Genomic DNA, 23,571 nt, shown 5'->3' on the forward strand with positions numbered 1-23,571 from the left:
ATGGGATACAAATGCAGGAAGCAGAAATGAGCCGAGGACTCAACCGTCATGACGCAAAATAAGCCCATGGGGTCAATCTAGGATTCTGGTTCTCCTTCGTCTGAAGCAGGAATCAACGATTACCCTGCAAGTAATCCGAAACTGGCGATCTAGTTTGGTTTTCTACATGTTAACTACTTTGTGTCAATGATTTTAAACACACAGTAAAGCGTTTAAACATATTCCTACAAGAAAGGGTAACTTGCTAAAGTCTTAATGCACAAATCAAAATACGACGAAAGATTCTGTTTTCAGTGGGGCTTTTATGACAGACTGATTAATCTAAAAGTCACACCAAGGAGGTTTAAAAAAGATCTCCTTGGTCACATCACGTTTTCCCTGCACCAGTTGGATTGAAAGGGTTTATCTATTCCAATCGTTTGACTGAAATCTACGATAAAAGGCAGAACAGAGCTTGGTCGGCATCACGTACACTTCTGCTCGCTTCACAGCCGGCACGGTATACCCAGTGACGTCTCGTGTTTTGCTGACAACTCGAGGCATTGCGAAAAGGGTTTCACTCGGTTGTGTTTCTTTTCATACCTCTTACAGCCAGTCAGATCCTCCAGAGAGACTGTTGGAAGTCCACAGTTAGGCGAAACGGGAAAGGTAGTCCCATAGTCTTTTTGTGGCAGTAGGGGCATTGCGCCGTTATTCACCGTGTCTAGGACATTGTATTGGAAGGCGGAGCTCAAACCTCTCCTTTCGCCACCTTTTTGCCTCCCAACCGAATTCCACGGGCCATGTACACCTTTATTTGTACACCTGGGTTAAGGAAAATCGCGTATAGGGCCTTTCCCGAGGGTACAACATCGTTAGCATATTAGGAGATTGGAACCAAGGATCTCGGACACCCTTACCGTTTCGCCAACAGGACGCCACCACCGACTCGAGCAGAAGCTGCCGAAGACTCGACTATCGAGCGACCATGAGGCTGACCGGCTGCTGGCTCCTGGTGATATGTAGTGTTCTCGGCAGCGCCACGGCGACACAGCTCGAACCCTCCAGCCCCAAGTGTCTCTTAGAACCCTGGGACACGTGCGTGCCGGACGATATCAAGGTTCGTAACAAGTTTTACCGCAACACTACTACTTGTATATGTAGTGTTTGCAATGCCGGAACTGGCTGTGCTTCACTCGGTTCCGGGTACGGGCCTTTCCCTGCTGCCCAGTGGGTCGTCCTTCGAGGCACCCCGGTCGGAAACCTGTCCTCACAAACCCTGCTGGGACCCATCCATCCTTCTTCATTGACGGTCCTTGTTCTTATAGATGCAGGCATAAGTGCGATCGAAAACGGCATATTCACAAGATTTCCACACTTGCGGTCAGTACATCTAGACCATAACACTCTGTCGCAGCTGAAACGTGCTAGCTTCTCCGGTTGGAACACTTCAGACGACTCTATTGCCGCCAAGTTGTCATTTTCCTACAACCGTATTGCTCAACTAGAACTTGGGTGTTTCGAAGAAATCTCGTATCTCTCAATGTTAGATTTGTCCCACAACTTGCTGTCGGAAGTAGCGAGCGGATGGTTCCGTGGTCTCCCATTCCTACACACACTGATTCTGACTCACAACAAGATTGAAATCATTTCCGAAAACGCCTTGAATTCCCTGAACGATCTAAGAGCCCTGAACTTAAGCCACAACCCTCTGACGTGTCTGAGCGAGAGAACACTTTCGGAGCTGTCACTCCAAATCTTCAGCGTAAGGGGAGAGCATCCCGTTTCCTGGGAGCAAGATAAGAAAATGAACTGGGGTCTTACCGTTGACAAAACTGATTTTCCTCAGAAAGAACAGAAAGTTCTCCTTCGTATTGACAACCTGGGGTTTTGCCTCACATACGTGACAGGGACGAAAGACTTCCAGCTCAGGTGGGTTCTTGTGAACCATCTTGCGTTCAAACATGTCAAGAGACAAGACCGTGAGTGTTCTTCTGCTACGTTTGGCCCCTTAAACATCCGGCCTCCGTTCGTTGTCGTAACTGCTTTGGAGAAACCGGAAAAGAATAGGCGCTCAGCTTCCCGTAACCTGTGTTCAGAAGCTTGGACAATACGTGACGGAATGACTTTAGCTCTGAAAGGAGGCGCGGTTTTGAAGCTTGTCGGTATACACAAGACAGAAATGTCGAAAAACATGGGAAACGACGGCATTGCTCTGGTATCTAGCTACGAGGGAAGTCCTGGTTTTATGATCGGATCTGAAAGGGCACAAACTGAGTCCGGTGAGACAAACATATCCTGCTTTGTATTTTTCCATGGATCGGTAGCCGTTTTGTCACCGACGCGTTTCCAAGGCGCTGAGGGTGGGGCCTACTCGGAATGCCCCGTTTCAAAGTTCTGTCAAGACAACCTATACACAAAGTCCGACACAACAAGTACAGAGTCTCACAGTCAATCCAATTCTGCTACTGGATACGTAGAGAAAAGCACAACCATGGTAGCAAAAGATCCCAACAAAACGCTTATTCCCCCTGTCCTATCCAGTGCCACATCACCACCTGAAAAGGGAACGGCTTCTCGTTACTTCCTATCACTGATCGGTCTGCCCGGACTTCTATTACTAGTTGCGGCAGTCGTCTGCAAGTTCAGAAGTAGCAAGAATGCTGCTCAAAATATACCCGACTCATCAAATAGCGGGACGCACCTTGTCCAGTCAAGTGTAAGTCGTGTAACAAGCCTTAGTACCACCGACCCGACATACGAAGACCCGGACCGAGACACGGCGTATGAAGACCCGGACCGAGACCCGTCGTACGAAGACCCAGACCGAGACACGGCGCACGAAGATCCGGACCGAGACACGACATACGAAGATGCGGACCGAGACCCGGCGTACGAAGACCCGGACCGAGACCCGGCGTACGAAGACCCGGACAGAGACCCGGCGTACGAAAACCCGGACCGAGGCACGGCGTATGAAGACCCGGACCGAGACACGGCGCACGAAGACCAGGACCGAGACACGGCGTACGAAGACCCGGACCGAGACACGACGTACGAAAACCAGGACCGAGACACGACGTACGAAGACCCGGACCGAGACACGGCGTATGAATACCCGGGCCGAGACCTGCACAGCTGTCCAAGTGGCAACGACGCAGAAGGAACGCTCGTCCGCCGCCGCCGTTCAACGGGTTCCACCCACAGTTACGAGGAGGTAAATGACCAAGACGTCTACGATCCGTCTGCAGACCACAGCTACTCAGAAATCAAGGACCAAGAGAGCAATGACCCTTCCACGCATAACGCCAGAGGCAGGAACAACGAACTGAACAGATCTTCTCAAAATGCGCAACTTACCGTCGCCCTGGTTCACCGTAGCCCTCCTTCCATCGATGTATCGCAGCTCATTGGCAATCCAATGTACGCAAAATCAAACCCAGCTTTGGCGCAACCCTCGGATGTCTCTGATCATACCGACCAAAGCCCCAACTGTGGCTCCTCCCCCATCTCCCCTGACACGTATTGTGATGTAGACGACGAGGACGTTTATGACCCGACTAGAACCCACAGCTACTCAGAAATCAAGGACGAAGAGAGCAATGACCCTTCCACGCATCGCCCAAGAGCCGGGAACAACGAACTGAACAGTTCTGCTCAAAATGAGCAACTTGCCGTCGCCTTGGTTCACCGTAGCCACCTGTCCATCGATGTAACACAGCTTATTGGTAATCCAATGTACACAAAATCAAACCCAGCTTTGGCGCAACCCTTGGGTGGATCTGATCAGACCGAACAAAACTCTACTCGTATCTCCACTAACACGTACTGCGATATAGACGAAGAGGATCCTACTAAAACCCACAGCTACTCAGAAATTAAGGACGAAGAGAGCAATGACCCTGCCATGCAAGACCCAAAAGTCGGGAACAACGAACTGAATAGCTCTGCTCAAAAGGAGCAACTTGCCGCCGCACTGGTACAAGGTAGCCATACGTCCATCGATGTAACGCAGCTTATTGGTAATCCAATGTATGCAAAATCAACCCAAAATTTGGCTCAATCTTCCGACCATTCCACGCACCGCCCAAGAGCCGAGAACAACGAACTGAATAGCTCTGCTCTCGCCCTGATTTACCGTATTCATCAGATTGATGTAACGCAGCTTACTAGCAACTCAATGGATGCAAAATCGAACCCAGCTTTAGAGCAACCCTCGGATAGTACAGAGCTGCCCGAGCAAAGCTCCCATCGGCGCTCTTCTACCGTCTCCACTAACACGTACTTTGAAATAAAGGATGAGGAAGTGTATGATCCGTCTACAGAACACAGCTACTCCGACGAGGAGAGCAATGACGCAAGAGCCGGGAACAACGAACTGAACAGCGCTGCTCAAATTGTACCAGTAGCCACAGCTCCGGTGCAAGGTAGCCCTCCGTCCATCGATGTAACACAGCTTATTAGTAATCCAATGTATAGAAAGTCGATCCAAGCTTTGGCTCAATCTTCGGATAGTTCTGACACAAGTGAACAAAGCCCCGCCTGTGTTTCTTCTATCCTCTCCGCTACCACGCACTGCGAGGTAAAGGGTGAGAAAGCCTACAATCCGTCTACAGAACACAGCTACTCAGAAGTTAAGGAGGAAGAAAGCAATGACTCAAAAACAGGGAACAACGAACTGAACATCGCTGCTCAAATTGTACCAGTAGCCACAGCTCCTGTGCAAGGTAGCCCTCCGTCCATCGATGTCACGCAGCTTATTAGCAATCCCATGTATAGAAAATCGATCCAAGCTTTAGCTCAATCTTCGGATGGTACTGACAAAAGCGAATAAAGCCCCTCCCGTGTTTCTTCTATCCTCTCCACTAATAACACGTACTGCGAGGTAAAGGACGAGAACGTTTATGACCCGACTAGACCCGATACTTACTCCGAGATTATAAAATTAAGGACGGAGAAGTGAGCGGCATCTCTACGAAAGACGACAGGGAACTAGACAACACGTCCCAAAAACGTTTCCCGAATGTCGCCGACAGACCCCACGGCAGCCGTCAGTTCATCAATGTCTCGGATATCACCAGAAATCCGATGTATGAAACGTCCTTGGTTCAACCAACCGATTGTTCTGGTCCAAACGAACGAAGCATCCGTCGCCACTCTCCCGCACCTTCCACACAAAGCTACTGCGAAATAAAGGACGAGAAGGTCGGTGGCCTTTCGGCGCAAACTGTGAGAGCGGACGAGAACAGAGAACAGAGTGGGCAGTACTTGGAATGAGACAATGTCGTGCGAGACGAACAAGCAGGAGATCCAGCAAGACGACGACGTTGTGCTACCAATTAGTACGCTGCACATCAGAAGTTGAACTGTGACTAACTTAAAACAAGATATAACGTTATATATCCAAGATTTAACAAAACCGGGAGATAATGTACTCAGCTGCAGACCTACACTTTACAGCACTCCTGAACTAGAAAAAGAGAGATACTAAGTATTAACGTTATAGTTTAAAATTTCGTGCTATAACGTTAACGTTATATTTGTTAAATGCGGTAGTTGTTGTCAAGAATATCTTGATCAAAGAGTACTAATATGAGCTACTGTAAATACAAAATGTATAAGCAAATATCTGCACATGAGATTACATACCTTGTAACGTTAGAAAGGAGTAACACACACAGAAGATTGAAAGTCAGCACCTTAGAGGGATTACAAGTGCAGGAAAGACAGGTGAGCCGAGGACTACATCACGAAGTCGCAACAAATCCTGAGGTCAATCTAGGATTTTGTTTCTGATGCAGGACAGCAGGAGCTTAACGGAATGGCCGCCGTCGATTGATCCGTCGCTGACATAAACAAGCGAAGGAAAAGAATTTCTAGCCATCTTTAGAAGTATTTCCTCTTTTGTATACTGTCTTAAAACTGTTGGCAAACAAATAGAGACACTAGAGGTAGACAAGCTTCACATACTGATACACAAAGTCCTTGTATGATAATATGTATGGATTTTGAATCCGATTGAAAAACTGATTTTTTGTCAGAGCTTCAGTGGTTGTAACTAGTAGTGACGTACATGTGAATAAACAGTTGTTAGATCGATGTACTGGTGGCCCCGTGTTTTTTTTGTCGTGTGGTAGTCCCAATCACATAACGATTTTGCCAGCTTATAGCAGTTAATGTTAAATATTAATGATACTGGCATAGACAAAAACGAGGATTTGTATTTTTGACTGCCTAACCCAGAAGCATGGGTTCTTTAATCCATAGTCCACGAACATGGGACCACTTGAATCACTAGGGTCACAAGGCCTAGGGCGAACTAGTATTATCCCTTATTACTGGTCTAGTCTCCAAGCAAAGGTTAGGAACGTTAACGCTTTTCTGACAGTCACTCAAAACAAGTGTCTGGTCTGGATGTCTATCTATATCTCTACTAAAACGCATATCTTTCCACTGACTATGTCTTCATCACCATTTAAAAGTAAACTACTTGTATAACACATTCGTAGTGCAGTGTTTGGAGACGGGATCCAATCCATGGACATGGCACCAAGATTTGACACTAACTTTTGTCCTTTAATAGGTCCACTAGTTTTCTACCGTTGGCAAGTAATGTTCATTCGACCCACTCCTCAGTTTAAAAGCCTAGGAAATTCTGGAGAAAACAAAGGAATGAAACACCAAAAACATGAAAAACACACATTTCATCTTCATGACAGTTTGATGCGCCACGCCCATCTTCGCTAACCACCTGTCGTGATGACGTCACAATGATAACCTTTGACACACATTACCCATCAAGCCCCGCGCGTAATAACACTACGATTCGAAATTCTATGGCAACGGGAGAGGACTTTCTCTCCCAGGAATCCTCACTTTTACTGCAATTATGTGGATTTTATGGTGACTTTGGTGAATTAAGACGCTAGGGGACAACATGAAGAAGCTCACGAGGAAGGTGTCCAAGGTTCTGGGCCGCTCCAGCACGACTTCGATCGGCAGCGGCCCGAGCGTCGGTGGGGAGGGCGCGCACGGGTCGCGTCTGTCGCTGACCGGCTCGCTGTCCGCCTACGATGTGCGCGAGAAGGACATGGGAAAGGTGCACAAGGCGGCCTGGACGGGCGACATGAAGAAACTGCAGCAAGCCCTGAAGAAGGGAGACATCAACGCCCTGGACAAGGAAAACAGGTAGTCTTTCTTCCCAAACAATGTTGACATAATTTAAAACATATGACATCAGCTGATCGATCAAAATTTTACACCAGGTGATCACGTACGCGCATCAGGTTTTGCTTTAGAATTTTCCCTACGAACCTGAAACTATGTTGAGTCTAAAACCTTTAAAACAGTCGTCCAAAAGCCTTGTTTTTAATTGCTATAAACATTCCTTCCTACAACCCCCTGTTGGCAGTTTAATCGTGATATCCTAACGCTTCGCAGCACGACTTTGGAATGCCAGGAATTCAGTTCCTATCCCACATGTTGACATAAACGTCACTAGACGTCCAAAGTTCACGTTTATTTTTAGCACATCCTGCAATGAAAGATTTGTGTAAACATCCTGTACACAGTCATAACTGTGAAATGAAAATAGTGAAAGCTGCTCACAAAATATCAGTAGGAATTGTGTGCATTTACATATGAAAGACTTTGGTTTTCAACCCATAGATAATTTGATTTAATTGCACCAAGGAGTTCCAATTTGATTGTTGCACAATAGGAAGCCTTACAATAAGATGCATAGCTCAATCTATTGTGAGCCAATATACTTAAGATATAGCCTTCATGTATAAGACATTTTTGTAGAAGTATACATTACACTTTGCTGTCTATATTAATCCCTTCTTTGTCTCTTTACTCGTAATATGGATGAATGGGAGAAGAAACATAGGCTTTTCACACAGTGTCTGCATTACTATTATTACAAGAAAAATTCAAGATGAGAAGACAAATAGGGCATGGGATTTCATCAAATCATGCTTTTGGTGTTCAGGGTTCACCCTGTAGAGGGTATGGGAATGCTGTTACATAGCATATTTGCATTTGAACAAAAATCCAAGAAAAAATGGCTAAGATTAAAAGTAAAATGACCTGTTACAGAACAAAATTTCTTAGTAAATTCTAATTCTCAGAAATGAATGCTATAGTATATATTACTAGTGACAGTATATTGACACCTTATCAATATCATTTACTTCCACAAACCCCCAGGGTGACTTTACCAGCCCTCCACCTGCTTGTTTTGTAACCTGATACACCTGCCTGTAGTACAGGTGCACATACACACCTTTTCATTCTCCCACCTTCAAGTTGCCATGGTTCATGGGATATGTAAAGAGTTTGTACAAAAATGGGCATTTTTTCCTCCCAAAGCCTTTTAGTGACACTTCGTCCAAAGAAATCCCAAATTCCAGGCTTTCAGAAAAAGATACAAAATTAAAAGCTTCACCTTGACCTTTAACCTGCAGTACCTGTAGATCCATGTGGAACGGAGAGTATTTGTTTGTAGAGCCACTTAAGTAGATGTAACCGTAGCATTCGTAAGTAACAATAGTGCAGAGGACTTGAATGGCTTCTCAAACCCAGATTTCAATGGATCTTCACCTTGTTGTACAGTGTGCCTTTTACATTGTAGATACCTGACTATTCCATTAGCTTCTACCAGATCAGCATTTTTACTTCCATTGCAGTGAAAAAACAGTATTGGTAAATATGAAAGTAGATGAATCTGATTCAAGCATTCAAGCATAAGTTTTTTGATATCATTATCAGCCATTTTCCATGAACATGTATGGATGTCAGAATTGAAAGAAATTTAATTTCAATCAAATGAATTTTTAAACAGCTTGTATTTTTGTATGAAATGTTCAACATGACCATACTGTTAAAATTTTTTTTTAGTGATCATAATGCAGTTTTTGTTGTCTATATATTGAGTAGCATGTCTTTGACATATTCATTGACATTGACCTAACCTTGTCATACATTTGTCTCTGTTACAATCATATGCATTATACAAATTGTAATTAAATTTGTTTTGATTTGAATTTGATGTTTATTTTCAGGACTCCCCTGCATCTAGCGTGTGCACGAGGCAACGTGGAAACTGTGCAATTCCTGTGTGAGAACAACGCCAAGCTGAACGTGTGTGATGATGACATGAGGTCACCCCTCATGAAGGTATGATGTAGGCTCAACACTTATTTGTAGGAATATGTGCATGTGTACAGAGCTGCGGCGTTGTACAAATAAATCATTCTGATTCTGATACTCTGGAATTTGGGGTGCAGAGCTCCAATTATGGGTGTATAAAAGTGTGTATGCACCCAGTACAAATAATATGCATTTCTCTATCTGTCAACTTTGATTGGTTGATTTTGGAGAGAACAAATCCATCAAACAATACAGTTTTTACAGCCCTCTGGTACTTAGTATATGGGCACATCTCTCAACTCGTCAATAATTAATTCAGTCCCCCTGCATGAACCCATTGTGTTTCAGACAGGTGTGTAGCGTAAACAAAGCAATCTGTACCTATGTCTCATTCATGATTCTTCTACTGTTTACAAAATAATATATTATGATTGTTATATCTTGATCTATCAATTTCATTTTTGTTTCTACCAACAAAAATGGGATATCCATTTAATACAACGTAAACTTGTTATGGCGCAGTTGCTTTGAAATCTTATGATAGATGGCCGGATCTGTGAGGAATACTAGACAAGTATATTTTGCAGTGATTGATAACCAGTACAACATGGGTGTGAGGGCAGTGAGAATACCTGGTTATCCAATCGACATTTAGCATATCACAGTCCACAGATGTGACACACATCATGGTAACCAAAAGGTCAACAGAGGTTGCTGCCGCTGAATGTATATGAATGTCAAGAGATGGTTTTTCCTTCACAAAATGATTTTACAGATTTGTACTGTAGCTCAACCAATCACAGTCTGTGTTGTTGGGTAGAGAAATGCACTGTAACTGAAGTGTAAGGCCTAGGAAAAAAGAAAGAAAATAGCATAAACTTTGCTAGGTACATTGACCCTATACAACTGTACATATAGCACCTGTCCTTGCAGATCTACAAATGTAGCAATGTGGGTTAATCCGTTGTGCAATTGACTGGCTTCTACTGTATGTTAGGAAGACCTTATAGAGGCTAGGTATGACCATTGAAAGACGAGCTTCTCTACAATCTAAACTGGATGAGGAAACTGATTCCATTTCTCAGATACCCCAGGTGGTGCAGTCAGTTTGAAGAGTTATGTTAGTAACTTACCCTTACTAAAGACTATATGCCAACACACCATTTTTGCCAGATTTTTCTGTATAACCTGTTATACTATCAGGAAGGCCTGGTGGAGGCTACTAGTAGGTATGACCTTTTCAACAAATTGAATGTAAACTGGATGAAGAAACTGATTCCATGTCTCCAATACCCCAGGCCGTGCAGAGCCAGTTTGACGAGTGCACCGCCATCCTGCTTGAACACGAGGCCGACACAAACCTGGTGGATAAAGACGGGAACACCGCGCTGCACCTGTCTGCTCTCATTCCCAGCCTCCCCGCTGCAGAGGCACTGCTCAACCACGACGCAAGGATAGATACTCAGAACAAGGTAATGTTATACTTACTAAGTACTTCTTTACACAACACCTACATTGTAGTAACTACTAGTCAAGTAAGTCAAGACGTCATGATGTAGGTATCGTATAAAGAAGGAGTTTCTACAGCTGCAAAAGAAGATACAGTCTGACTCCCTGAGTTTGCTTTGGTTGAGTTTATTGTGATACTCTTCAGTCTCTTTTTGTTAATCTTCCATTACATATAATGATACGATTTTAAGACTTTATATCCGTTCACAAAAATAAAGCGCTTACCAACAAGCTTTCGATCAGTCCCAAGACCTAAGTCGCACTTCCGGAACGGAAGTGTGACATCAGTAAAGGGTCAAAGGTGCTTGACAGTCGGTATCGGTAAAGGGTCAAAGGTGCTTGACAGTCGGTATCGGCCCCCGTCTCGGTTGAGGGAAGGTTGATGGGCTCTGATGTAAATGGCCTCCATTAAATATTGTATACAAATCTAAAAACACAGAATATCCAAGAAATGAAATAGCAAATTTAAAAAGTGCATACAAAATACATCATCAAATCTAAAAGCATTTGACTATAATGATATCCATTCATCTGTGTGTGCACATGGGATACAGTCATAACATCAGTTGGTAGAGCATTCCAGATCAAATCCTTGTTGACAGTGTGTATGGAATTGAATAATTGGTTGTACATGTATGTGTGTAGATATTGTAAAAGAAGAAAAAGAAAAAAAAAATGCACAAGTCATACATGTAGATTTTTAAAATCATCTTTTTGGGCCGTAGCCACAGATAACGCTTATTCCTTCTTCCTCCCCCCTCCCCCCAGTCTGGCAGCACCCCCCTCCATTTGGCCACCTACCAGGGTTATGACGACTTCTGTGAATTTCTGCTCAAGGAAGGGACAAATATCGATGCTCAGGATAACAAGCAAAGGTAGGTCAATCCATACAGTGCATGCTCCACATATGTACTAGTACATGTGTCTATGTTATAGGTTTTCAGGAGCCATTGAGGTAGCTATAATGTCTTTTTTTCTAGAGGTTAGTATTCCATCTCCTGGACCAAAGTTTGTTGGTTTGAATCCCGGCCTAGCCATCCTTGGTTGTATGTACATGTTTTGTGTACTATACTATGTACCTTTGAATTAATGGTACAGTCAAGCCAATAGATAGCAACCCCCCTGACGCTGGCCGGTATGCTTGGTCATGTCGGTCTGGTGAAACTTCAGTATAATAGTCTATGTGTGCAATGTATGTACACGTGAATGATAAATGGTACACCCTGTAGGACGCCCCTGATGCTGGCTGGTATGCTGGGTCATGTCGGTCTGGTGAAGCTGTTGTGTGATAGTGTAGTAATGAATGATAACCCCTGTAGGACCCCCCTGATGTGTGTGATAGTGTAGTAATGAATGATAACCCTCCCTAGAACCCCCCTGATGCTGGCCGGTATGCTGGGTCATTTTGGTCTGGTGAAGCTGTTGTGTGATAGTGTAGTAATGAATGATAACCCCTGTAGGACCCCCCTGATGTGTGTGATAGTGTAGTAATGAATGATAACCCCTGTAGGACTCCCCTGATGTGTGTGATAGTGTAATAATGAATGATAACCCCTGTAGGACTCCCCTGATGCTGGCCGGTATGCTGGGTCATTTTGGCCTGGTGAAGCTGTTGTGTGATAGTGTAGTAATGAATGATAACCCCTGTAGGACCCCCCTGATGTGTGTGATAGTGTAGTAATGAATAATAACCCCTGTAGGACCCCCCTGATGTGTGTGATAGTGTAGTAATGAATAATAACCCCTGTAGGACCCCCCTGATGCTGGCCGGTATGCTGGGTCATGTCGGCCTGGTGAAGCTGTTGTGTGATAGTGTAGTAATGAATAATAACCCCTGTAGGACCCCCCTGATGTGTGTGATAGTGTAGTAATGAATGATAACCCCTGTAGGACTCCCCTGATGTGTGTGATAGTGTAATAATGAATGATAACCCCTGTAGGACTCCCCTGATGCTGGCCGGTATGCTGGGTCATGTCGGCCTGGTGAAGCTGTTGCTGGAGAACAATGCTGACACCAACATCCGGGACAACCGTGGCTGGACAGCGGAGGACTGCGCCAGCACTGCAGGACAGCACGCGTGAGTAGTAGCGCAGTCACAGTTCTCATGCAACCTGTGTTATCACCAAGTACAGTAGGGGCATCTTCTCTGGATAGTTTCAAAGAACGCTTGCAGATAGATGTGCAAAAGTTAGGTGTGACAGGTCATTCAGTGTAATATAGTTATAACCAGCTGCTGGTGTGTTACGCTGACGGGCGGTTATACTGGCTATATAGATACAGATACAGATACAGGTATATAGGGTGTTTGCCTTGCATTTGGGAGGTCGTAAGTTCAATCCCTGACCAAGTCATACCAAAGACTTTAAAATGGTATAGTTTTACACTGCTTTCTCTGCTAAGCACTCAACATGGTATGGTAGTTGAACACACAGACCTCTACCAGTGGACTAGTCCCCTGCTTCAGTGATTGCACCTTTCTTTAATGTGGCCCAGGGCTACTGAAACGCTGAGAGTGAGATAGGCGCCACCTGATGCATCCTTCCGGAAGGAATTAAACTTTTTTTCTTAAGCACAGTTGTCGAAGCTCAATAATGCAAGTTTAATGCTGCTGAATTTTCAAGCAGGCTGTGACAAGGATCTGAGACAGCCTTTTCTGTAATCATGAGGCAAGTAAATCTTGCAAGCACGTCTAACCCCCAAGGGATGGGGAACAACAGACGTTAAACCAGATAGTGAGTGATAGTGAGTGATAGTGAGTGATGCCATGTGACTGGACCTTCCTCAGTAAACTTCTGTCCATTTGCATCAGTGCACTGCTGTATGGACTGAGTATGTTTGAGTATATTTGCATCAACCACATAATGACAATTTTTTACTAATGCTGGGGGCCTCCATAAGCTTTGCCATTTTCTCTAATGCCTAGTAAACGACGGCCCCAAATCCCGTAGTTGGAAAAGTTCAAACGTCACTGTAATTCTTACAGACAAATTGTTAATTTCATTAACTTCCATTTCTTTCTCACATGACCAGGGCTGCTCATCTGATCGTGGACCACTCTTTGAAGACTTCCAGAGGGAGGGGAGCCACAGGAAGGAAGAGCCACTCCCCCTCCATGTTCAACCCCCCGAGTCCGTCCAACGTTGACCCCCTCGGATTTGCGATTGGGGGACCGGCTGGCGATGAAATGGATGGTAGGTTCCTGTCTTATTTTCTTTACATCTATTTTGGATGGGTTTACAGAAACATGCTTAGCAAATTTAAAGTTCTGATGCAGTAAAGTCAACAGTTGCCTCATTATCTTTCCAAACAATCCTCCTTTTTTTTCCAATTCAAGCATTTGTATGATTGTCATCTTGTACCATCCTAACAAAACAGCATGGAACCGTGGGTTTGAAACCTTTCTCTTCAACCTTACTATAATTCTACTTTGCATGTGACCAAGTCGTTTGTGGCCTGGAAAGCATCACTGCTTGTTAAAGTATTCACTTCTTCACTGAAAATTTGTAATTCCTTTTTACAGGAACATCTCTAACATGCATGTCACACTGTGCTTGGTGATGCTTTCTTGCATTACCACCACCAAGCACACTTAAGAGAAGTAACTTCAAACTTTTCTTTGCCTTGCAGTTGTAACACTGCTTCACCTTTACCCACAGGGTAACCTACATTTTGTATATCTGTTATGTTTAAATATAGGGTATTTGGCGATATCTAGTCGACAGGCAGTGGCTTCAAACTGCAACTTTGAGAATATTTTCAGACTATTGCAATCAGAAACCAACGTCCATCGACTTGATATGCCTGAATATCCTATTTTCAAATACAACGGATATAGGTTACCCTGTGGATAAAGGTGAAGTAGCATTACTTAACTGTGTGTCTGCTCTAGACTTTGCTGTGTTTTTTCTTTCCCTCTCACAGTGGTAATGCCTGGCACTATTGTAGATACAGAGGATACATGTAGCAAGCTTAAGGGTAACGCTTCCATTGATATCTGTGACACATGTCATCTGTAAGAATGTGACGTGACGTGTACATGGGTATTAGTCTCGCCTACATTTATAAGGATGTGTTGGATAAGTGCATCTTTTTTATTGTGATGAATTTGTTTTTGTGTCTGTTTGATGTGAAAAAATATTTGCAGAAAATGGTCATCTTGAATTAAATTTGTTTTTCTGTCCAAACCAAGAACTTGAATTTGTATATTGTGCTTTCAGATTTGCACTGTTGATTTTATTTGTAAAGTTTCAGCATACATATGTGACTTGGCTGCAAAATTTTCAGAAACCCTCAGAGCGTAATCTTTTTATTGGGTTTTCCTTTGCCATGCTTTACGCTTTTGCACAGTTTTCAGACTAACGCTACCACTAAAGCAATTCTCTTGCCTTTCAGTTCTAACTAAATATTATTTTTAGACTTTGCTGTGTTTTTTCCTTTCCCCACGCAGTTGTAGTGCCCAGCCCAATTGTAGCTAAAGAAGCTAGAACTTCTAAGGGTAACGCTTCCTTTAGTATCTTTGTCACATGTCATCCGTGGAAGTGTGATGTGATGTGAACCATGGATATCAGTTGCTGTGACATAAAAGAGTGATGTGACGTGGGCATGGATGTCAGTTGCTATCAATGACATATTTCATCCACAGTGCATTATTGAATATTTGCCCTTTTGCATGCAGGTATAAGACAATTCTTTGGCTGTCTAAGAGAATTTTTGTATGCATGTTCCTAATTTTGCTTGTTGGCAAATGCCATGGCATCTCTAATCAGTTGCAGGTAAAATTGACTTTTTTTGCCTGGACCAGGAGCTTTTGTATATTGTTATTATGTACATCCTTACGTTTTGTACATATACAGTCATGTATGTGTCTTATGAAACTTTTACTAATCAGGGAATGATTGGAAGGTTTCAGACTTTGAATATGGAGAAATTCAAAAACTTTTGAATCAATGCTTTTGTTATGTATTAGTTTTGTTTTTACAAATTGATGCTTTTGCTTAGTGCACAGACAGGTGCTTTTACCATACTCTTAGTGTAAATTACATGTACATTGTACCCTGGGTAGTAGCGTAGGATAGAGAATATTACGCAGTCCTTGTGATGTCTTGCCTTTTCATCAGAGAGTCCAGAGGCAGAAGATCTAAGACATGAAAGAAGGAGGTTGTCCTTCGAGTCGGACCGAAGCAAGAAGGGTCGGAAGAAAACCGAAAGCCAGAACATACCAAAAGACAGTCCTAAGCGTAGGGAGTCAGATGCAAAAGGCAGAAGGCAGTCAGACGATAAGCACAAGAGGGTCCGGTTCTCAAGCTCAGATAGTGACGAAGACCGCCAGAACAGTGAGAAAAAGCGTAGAAGGCAGGTCCGGTCTGCCCCAAAACTTGAAGAAGCCAAGGCAGATGAAAAATCTTCTAGTAAGGGCAAGATGGCACAGGCAGGCCAGGTAGTTGTCAGCAAGAGATCCCGAGAATCAGTCCGCAGGAAAGAGATTTCCAAAGAGACAGTTAGCACTCGGTCTGACAGCGGCATAAAGCAGAAACCAGGGCACACTGTCCGAGGGGCCATCCCTTCCTCAGACATGTGCAGGCTTTTGTTTGTGAGCGAGGCATCAAGTGGTCTCAGCGAGTCCTCCCCAGAACAGGGTGCGACCGCAGGCAGGCAGGAAGAGGCAGATGTCTATAGTCTGACAACAGTTACTGATGTCGAGGTGAAGGTTAGCAGTGACACCAGCCCTTTCAGTGATGTAGGACAGGGCAAAGGTCAGAGGGCAGAGGCCACAGAGTCAAGGGTCAGCTGCAAGGTCAGCAAGGATGTAGGCACACAGGTCCCCATGCCAAGTGCAGAGGCCAAGCCCACTAGGGAGACAGTAGAAGGCAGGCTGATAGGACATAAGAATATTGGTTTTCTGTTGTGAAAAGCAGAGCAGTTTAAGCTTGTTGTTCAACTTTGCAAATAAGTTGTATTTTTTTGGATAAAGGTTTACCTGTTTTCGTGTTACACGTTTGTTCAGCGTTGTGCAGATAGGTTGTGTTTTTTGGACAGAGGTCTACCACAATCATGTCTTTTTGTCTCCTGTCAATGACACAGGTTTTGTTGATGTTGTGCCTGTTGTTGTTCCCACTTGTGTTTGTGGGGAACTTGTTTTCTCTAGCCCTCCATCCACATTTCAATGACTTGTTTCTCAATGTTTGATGAAATTTGAGTTTATCCTTAACCCGATTTCCAGAGATTCAGCTATCTGTCCAGTGTTCAACAGAATATTTCCCCTCAATAAGGATCTATTCAATTTAGTGTTTCCTTGATCATCTCTTACTCTGTTGGTTTTTACTCTCACTGGTTGAACTGACTACATTTCCAGAAGTCTAAACCTAAACAATTTCTTTATGACACATTTTTCCATGTTACATACATGTATAAGTTAATTTTATGACCGACAGTAGATCTACAAAATGTATCTCCTTCCACAGATGATGACCACCCCTATGAGGAGGTTCCTTACAGAAGAGACTCCCCACAGTCCAGGTAGGAAGCTCTTCATGCAGTATGACACAGTAAAAATTTAATAAACTAAAGAAATATTACATTCAATGATTGGGTCGAGTGGTGTAACTGCAGGGTCTTAGGCCCAGAGCCCAGGGGTCCCGGAATCATATCTGGTCATGCTACTGATCTTGTGTCCTTGGAAAAAGCACATTATACAACTTTCCTCACTCTACCTAGGTTTGAAATTTGGTTCTTGACTTTGGTTGGGGAAGTAAAAGGCAGTGGGAGGAGAGAGTTGGTCTCCAACTCCCAATACCGTGCCCTAGAGTAGGCTAGACATAGTGGATAACAACCCACTGTCTCCACGGCCTTAAAAAACAGCTATGGGACTACATACTTTTACCAGTATTTGTAATACAGATTGGAAAGTGTCTGATGAAATTATAGCAAAGGATGAAGCAAACTCTAGAAGCCAGTTTGAATATTCCTGAAGAATTCTAATCTTGAAAGAGTGTTCTCTTTAAAGCCTGACAGTGTGTTTATTTTGTTTTAGGTCTGATGCTGAGGACTCCTGGGCAGCATCAGAGCCCAGCGCTGCAGAACCCAAACCGGCTCAGGTAACAACTCTCAAATTTCCATTCATTTCATGCATAACTTTGAGTTATATATCACAATATCGTGAAATTGTTGTTGCTACTGAAGTCAGACTAGAAGTCTCTATAGCTTGTAGTGCAGTGCGGATAATTTGTGCTAATTAAATCATAATGCATTGGAATCTAGGGTAAGCCAACAACGATTTCCTAATTCCATGTTTTCCAGAAGCCAAAACAAGTCCTATATTCATTTTAATGCAAAACTTTGAGTTATGTTGTGAAATTATTGTTTATACTTTATTAAAGTGTAACAATTCTGTTCCACAGCAAGTAGTGCAGTGCAGCTTCTTTTTGCTAGGAAATTGAAAATCTAGGCAACACTTTACCCTTTCCTACTGCCATGTTTTCCAGAAGCCGAAGTCTGTGCCCAAACTGACCCGGTACCTCAGCAGATCCGATGAGTCCCTCCCAGAAGGTCAGTAACATGGACATTGAGTATGTAGCACTCTTCTTTTGCCAAATAATAGTAAAAGGAACTGGATAATGATTTATTATTGTTGTCATCTCTGGGCTGACTGCATATAGAATACAACACGGTGTATTCTGTATCACTTGAAGCACCAGCCCAATGGCGGGATGTTGGTGTTCTTGCGCAAAAAATTGTAACAACAGCAATTACAAAGTCTGAATCAGTTACACAGATTTTTTTCACTGCACCACACATGGCACAACCGGAGTGTGTGGTATTATTCAATGGAAGCCTGTGTGATGCAAGTAGAACCCCATTTTTCTCCATATCCAGAACACCCGTGTCAAACATTATCACAGCCCAGGTATCACATACTTACATTAGAAGTCCCCCTAAACAGTGAGGTGGCTTATGGAGCTGATTGCATTATGTTTATCCAGAGAGGGAGTCTGGGTCACAGAGGGGTCGTGGGCGGGAATCTCGATCCCCGCGCACCCCCCGGGATGGCGGGGACTCCTGGGCTGCCTCGGACGGAGACAGGAGCCCGTCCCCTGCTGCTGACTCCTGGGGACCCTCCGAACCAGAGAGCATCGGAGAAAAGGTTTGTTGTCTTTTATTTTACAATAATTGTTAAAACTGTGAATCAACACAATATTGTTGACTGACCAAAATCATTTGAAATTTCTGTCACATGTATCTAGTGTTATGAAATTACTAGTAACATGGTTCATGTTATGTTTTGCTATGTGTGGTTAAATTTGGAGGAGCAGAATTCTTTCTGCTGTATATCAAGTTTATGGCTTGTAGAAAAGTATGCTAGTAGTATGCTATTCCTATACACATTTTGTGGCAAATAATGAGACTTTCATTCGGTTATTTGGTCTTACATAGATTATACACAAAGTTTTGTACATTGAACTCAGTGTACGATAATACAATGTAATACAATGGGGTTTTTATTTGATTACAGAAGCCTCAGGGTAAGAAGATGAACTTGGCCAAGCTCCTGAAGTTGGACAAAGATGACAAGTCACAGAAGAGTGATGGGAAAGGTGGGAATTGTTAGACTGAATTGATAAATTTATCGATCAATTAAACTGCCTTGTGGAGATCTTTGATGTTAAATTAACCAATGCAAGAAGACAGGCAACAACAGAAGATAAACTTGGTAAAAAGTAATAAACAGAGCCAGCAAGTGAATGAAACACAAATGTAGCTAAGCTCTGATCTTGGCTATCTGTTGCAGATATTGTCTAAGTCCATCTAATTCATCTAATGAATGAAAGGAAACTTCAAGCCTTTATCATCAGATTTTTTCAAACTCCACCTTCTATTCTCCCCTGTCAGAACTAGATGATGACTCCTCCTCAGACAGCCCTACATCTCCCCTTCCTAAGGACCCCCCTGGGAGTCTGCTATCCCCCACTGCTAAGGAACCCCCTGGGATAGAGTCAGTCAAAGACTCTGGGATTTCGACTGGTAAAAGTTGCTATGATCATGATATCCAAGTGGTATTTCTCACCACGCAGTCTCAATTTTGTACTTTTCTTTCAGCCTTTTTCTATTCATTTGTTTACACCAGGTTTGCACCTACAGAGCCATTGAAGTCACCCGCACCATCTAAATGCAGTTTTTCTCGTTTTACTTTTATTTTCAGCAAATACATGTATTTGGTTTCAAGCTACAAGTACATGCTTGCCAGCATAGTTAGTTCACCCTGCTCTGCAATAAAGATGATAATGTGCTGAAAGATAAACAGTGTACACATATAGATCAAAGCAGAGGCAAATCCTGAATTCCAGATCTCACACCGCTGTTTTACAGCACTTTACTTCAGATCTCTCACCAATGTTCAAAATCAATCAATACTACTTTCCAAAATAGTCTTTAAACAGTATGTACTGTCAATAACCTTGTCACCAGATGGCGCGTCAATGACTCCAAGAGGGGAAATGTCGCCGCGAACGCAGGACTCCCAGAATTCCCCTCCCCTTTCCCCAACATCGCCCAAGGAGGACCAACCATTTGTGCCACAGAAAGAGGATAAGGTCTCCCACCAGGATACCCAGAATTCCCCTCCGCTCTCCCCCACCACACCCAAAGAACAACGGGAGTCCGAATCCCAGTGGGACTCGTCACCTGCCGTCTCTCCCTCGCCCAAACGCGGAGCAAGTTCGGACTCGTCTGACAGTGATGGTGAACCAGCAAACCTTTAATTTTTCTCTGCACCACCAAGCCAACTGGCTGACACAGACTCCTCTCTGGTCACCCTTCTTATAAGGATAAGATTGTCACTTTGTTTGATAGAGCTCCAAGAACTCTTATTAACTTGGTTACATCATGTATAAGATAAGATCTAACTTCATTTTTCTCACAAACATCATCACAGTCACCGGACTAACATTTCATTTTTCTGCACCACCAAGCCAACCGTCTGACACAGACTCTTCTCTGGTCACCCCTTATAATAAAGGATAAGATTATCACTTTGATAGAGCTCCAAGAAGTTTTATAAACTTGGTTACACCATGCATAAGATAAGATCTAGCCTTGTTTTTCTCACAAATAGTGAAATACATTGTGTGTATCATCACAGTCACCTGACTAACATTGACACAATTTCTTTGCACTCTATCCGTTACACACGTGTGTTTTAACTTTACATTATTTTGCACAGGTTAAGGGTTACTTGTATTGTGTTAGGGGGTTTAAAGAATAACAAATCCTTTTAAAGATTGTGTGTTTTCATGTTAGCTAACCTTGAACATTTCTATCTTGAAGTATCCTTTATCCAGCTAACTTATACTGATGCTTATCCATTTGTTGTGAATAGCCACAGATAATGTAGTGAGGAATAATTTGCCAAAGTACGTCTCCAGAACAGTGATTTTTTTAAAAAGACAGTCTTAGTAGTTTCTCTTTGTGAAATCGTTTCATGCCTATTGTAAACATTAGTAGCCTGATAGCTGCAAACCATTCCATAACAAATCATGCTCTCTTTTCTCTAATTCTTACTGCCATAGCTATCGTACAAATAACATTTTTTTCTTGTTGCTCATCAACCATCCTTGTCTCTCCCATCCCATGGAAGACTACGTAAAGAGAAAGAGCTCTCCTCGTAACCGCGTATCCCCGCTCGACCCCCCTCCAAAAGACCCCGGAGTGAACAGTTTCCCTAGCTCAGGGGTAGACTCAGGGTCTGACTCCACACCTGTAGCTGTGGCAACACTGCAGGATGAACTGGAAGAGGCGATGGCCAGGGGTGAATTATATAAGACTTAGTGTTTTGTCAAGTGGGGAAACTTACCTCTTTGTCAGCCTTGCGTTTGGTTGAGAGATGGTTGGGACATCTTCAAGGTGGTGGGCATCGTCTTTCAGGAGGAAAAGGAAGACTCTGTGTAAGGGAAAGGGCTCTTCTTCAAACGTGTTTTGTCAAGTGGGGAAGCTACTACTACTACAAGGGTAGTAACCTCTTTATCAGTATTGTGTTCGGTTGAGACATGACGGACATATTCAAGGTGGTGGTGGAACATCTTACAGGAAAAGGAGGACACAATGCTAAACTTTCTTCCAACACATTAAGGTATACACGGATCAAATTTTCAATGATCACTGTCGCCTTCTTCTGGAATGGTGAAGTCACTCACGAATGTGTGAGAACAGCACTGGTGTTGAGTGCAGCACTAGTGTAGGCTGCAGCACTGGTGTAGGCTGAACAATGGTCAGGAATGATTACAACACAATGTACTAACCAGACATTTTTGATGGAGGAGGTCCAGGCATCCCTGAATCCTGCACACAACTGGTGATGGGACAGAGAGATTCAAAAGTATGGAGTTCTAAAGAAAAATGTCTTTTGTTTCTGGTTCCCTAGAGGAGTCCCCCACTTCTCCTAGAGGGCCCTCTCCTATTGTACAGGGCCCAGTAAAGTCCCCCCCTCTGGTGCCAAGGCTGCCGGATTTGGAGGACTCCGTGTCGGAATGGGACTCCAGCGCCCCTCCCACCCCCACACAACAGAATGGTAGCACCCATGACATGCTGGATAGGTCTGGCTCCTCTAACAGGACTCCGAGGTCAGAGGAAAAGAGGGAGTCTGGCTCGACAACACCGCCGGGCTATCAAAAGGAGCAGCGTGGGGGTAAACAAGATGGAACACCTTGCTTCACACTGCCGACTTCTTCAGTACTTTTTAAAACACTCACTGTGTACTCACTGTTTTAATAAAATTCTACATTATCCTAAACTTTAAGCATGTATGTGTTACAGGTAACCTTGTAATCCCTATTATAGCTGTGGTGTCTCTTTTGTCCCCTCTGCAGATACATGTAGAGAGAGACATGAGAAAACAAAAGAGACTTGGCAGCTATTGTAGAGATGTACATTTTGTATAACATGCCATTTCCTTTTTTGGGTGTATAAGGTGGAGGACAATGCATGTATCACAAGTGACTAATAATTGAATGCACTTTTGTTTCTTAATCATGTACTAAATCTGATGAAGGTGTGTAACTAAATTCTCAAAATACACTCTCTCTATAACTGACTCTCTGTTTGTGTACAGGTGGATCTTCCCATGTTGTCATGGCTGTTTACTCTCCGAGGTGTTAGAAGTAAGATCTGTACGTGTTGTGAGAAAACTTTGCTGTTGTTTGCTTTGACATTACCTGTTTCCCCCCACCCAGATGGGTCACCAGCCTCCCCCAGGGACAAGCTGTCCCCCCGAGCCCGGGGCTCCCCACCCCTCACCCCCACCCCCCGGGATAGGCAGGGGTCGGACTCGCAGTGGGACACCACGCCCCCAGCCACCCCCACCCCCAGGCAGAATGCTAAGTACAGAAAGGATAGGAACTCTCTTACATTACTTAGAGAAATATACGTCATTCAATTGGCCCCAGAAAAGTCGCCTGAAATTCAGACCATCTACAATGTTGTAATGTAATTTATGTCATACCTGGGCTGTGATAACGTTTGATACGGGTGTTCCAGACTGGGTGATAATTTTCTGTATCACATATAGGCATCTTAGCTGTATCACACATGCTTCCATCGTTTAAATAGTACAAACTCCATGACCACTGTTGCTATTAATAAAATTACAGGTGCAAGCAAACCTATAGTTCTTTCGTTCAAATTTTTCTTGAATTGATGCTCTTAAAGAAGAAAGTTGTTGGTGCAGGTTGAGTGTCAAATTTTATCATTTTTATGAGTAGTTTGTTTTCTAAATTTTCCGACCTCAGTATGACAACTTCTTCAACGGATCTGACCTGTGGTCGGGCTGGTACCTTGGGTGATACGGAATACATCGTGTTGTATTCTATATGTATCAAATATTCAAACTTTAAACCCAACCAAGCCGCTGGTACTGTGTAAATGTCAAAATTAATAACTGT

General features: G+C 43.5%; 1 protein-coding gene across 1 annotated transcript; it reads left to right on the forward strand.

Annotated features, from left to right (window-relative positions):
* The first annotated feature begins 6,758 nt into the window (after positions 1-6,758).
* LOC118416288 (putative ankyrin repeat domain-containing protein 20A2) lies at positions 6,759-23,472 on the forward strand. Its single transcript, XM_035821376.1, has 15 exons — positions 6,759-7,167; positions 9,045-9,159; positions 10,431-10,604; positions 11,410-11,516; positions 12,582-12,719; positions 13,673-13,833; positions 17,104-17,158; positions 17,673-17,736; positions 18,124-18,187; positions 18,622-18,782; positions 19,152-19,233; positions 20,105-20,377; positions 22,056-22,319; positions 22,864-23,111; positions 23,419-23,472. Exons 1-15 carry the CDS (start codon positions 6,917-6,919, stop codon positions 23,470-23,472), a joined length of 2,211 nt encoding a protein of 736 aa, XP_035677269.1. The 5' UTR covers positions 6,759-6,916.
* Positions 23,473-23,571: the final 99 nt, after the last annotated feature.

Source organism: Branchiostoma floridae, chromosome 5, assembly GCF_000003815.2.
Source record: "Branchiostoma floridae strain S238N-H82 chromosome 5, Bfl_VNyyK, whole genome shotgun sequence".
NCBI lineage: Eukaryota > Metazoa > Chordata > Leptocardii > Amphioxiformes > Branchiostomatidae > Branchiostoma > Branchiostoma floridae.

What these genes read in the sequence shown, in the direction of transcription:
- LOC118416288 (XM_035821376.1), top strand. Translation starts at nt 6,917, where the DNA reads ATGAAGAAGCTCACGAGGAAGGTGTCCAAGGTTCTGGGCCGCTCCAGC. An exon ending in GCTCAGGATAACAAGCAAAG is followed by an intron (nt 11,517 to 12,581) that starts GTAGGTCAATCC and finishes TAACCCCTGTAG; the next exon opens with GACTCCCCTGATGCTGGCCG. An exon ending in CAGAACCCAAACCGGCTCAG is followed by an intron (nt 17,737 to 18,123) that starts GTAACAACTCTC and finishes CATGTTTTCCAG; the next exon opens with AAGCCGAAGTCTGTGCCCAA.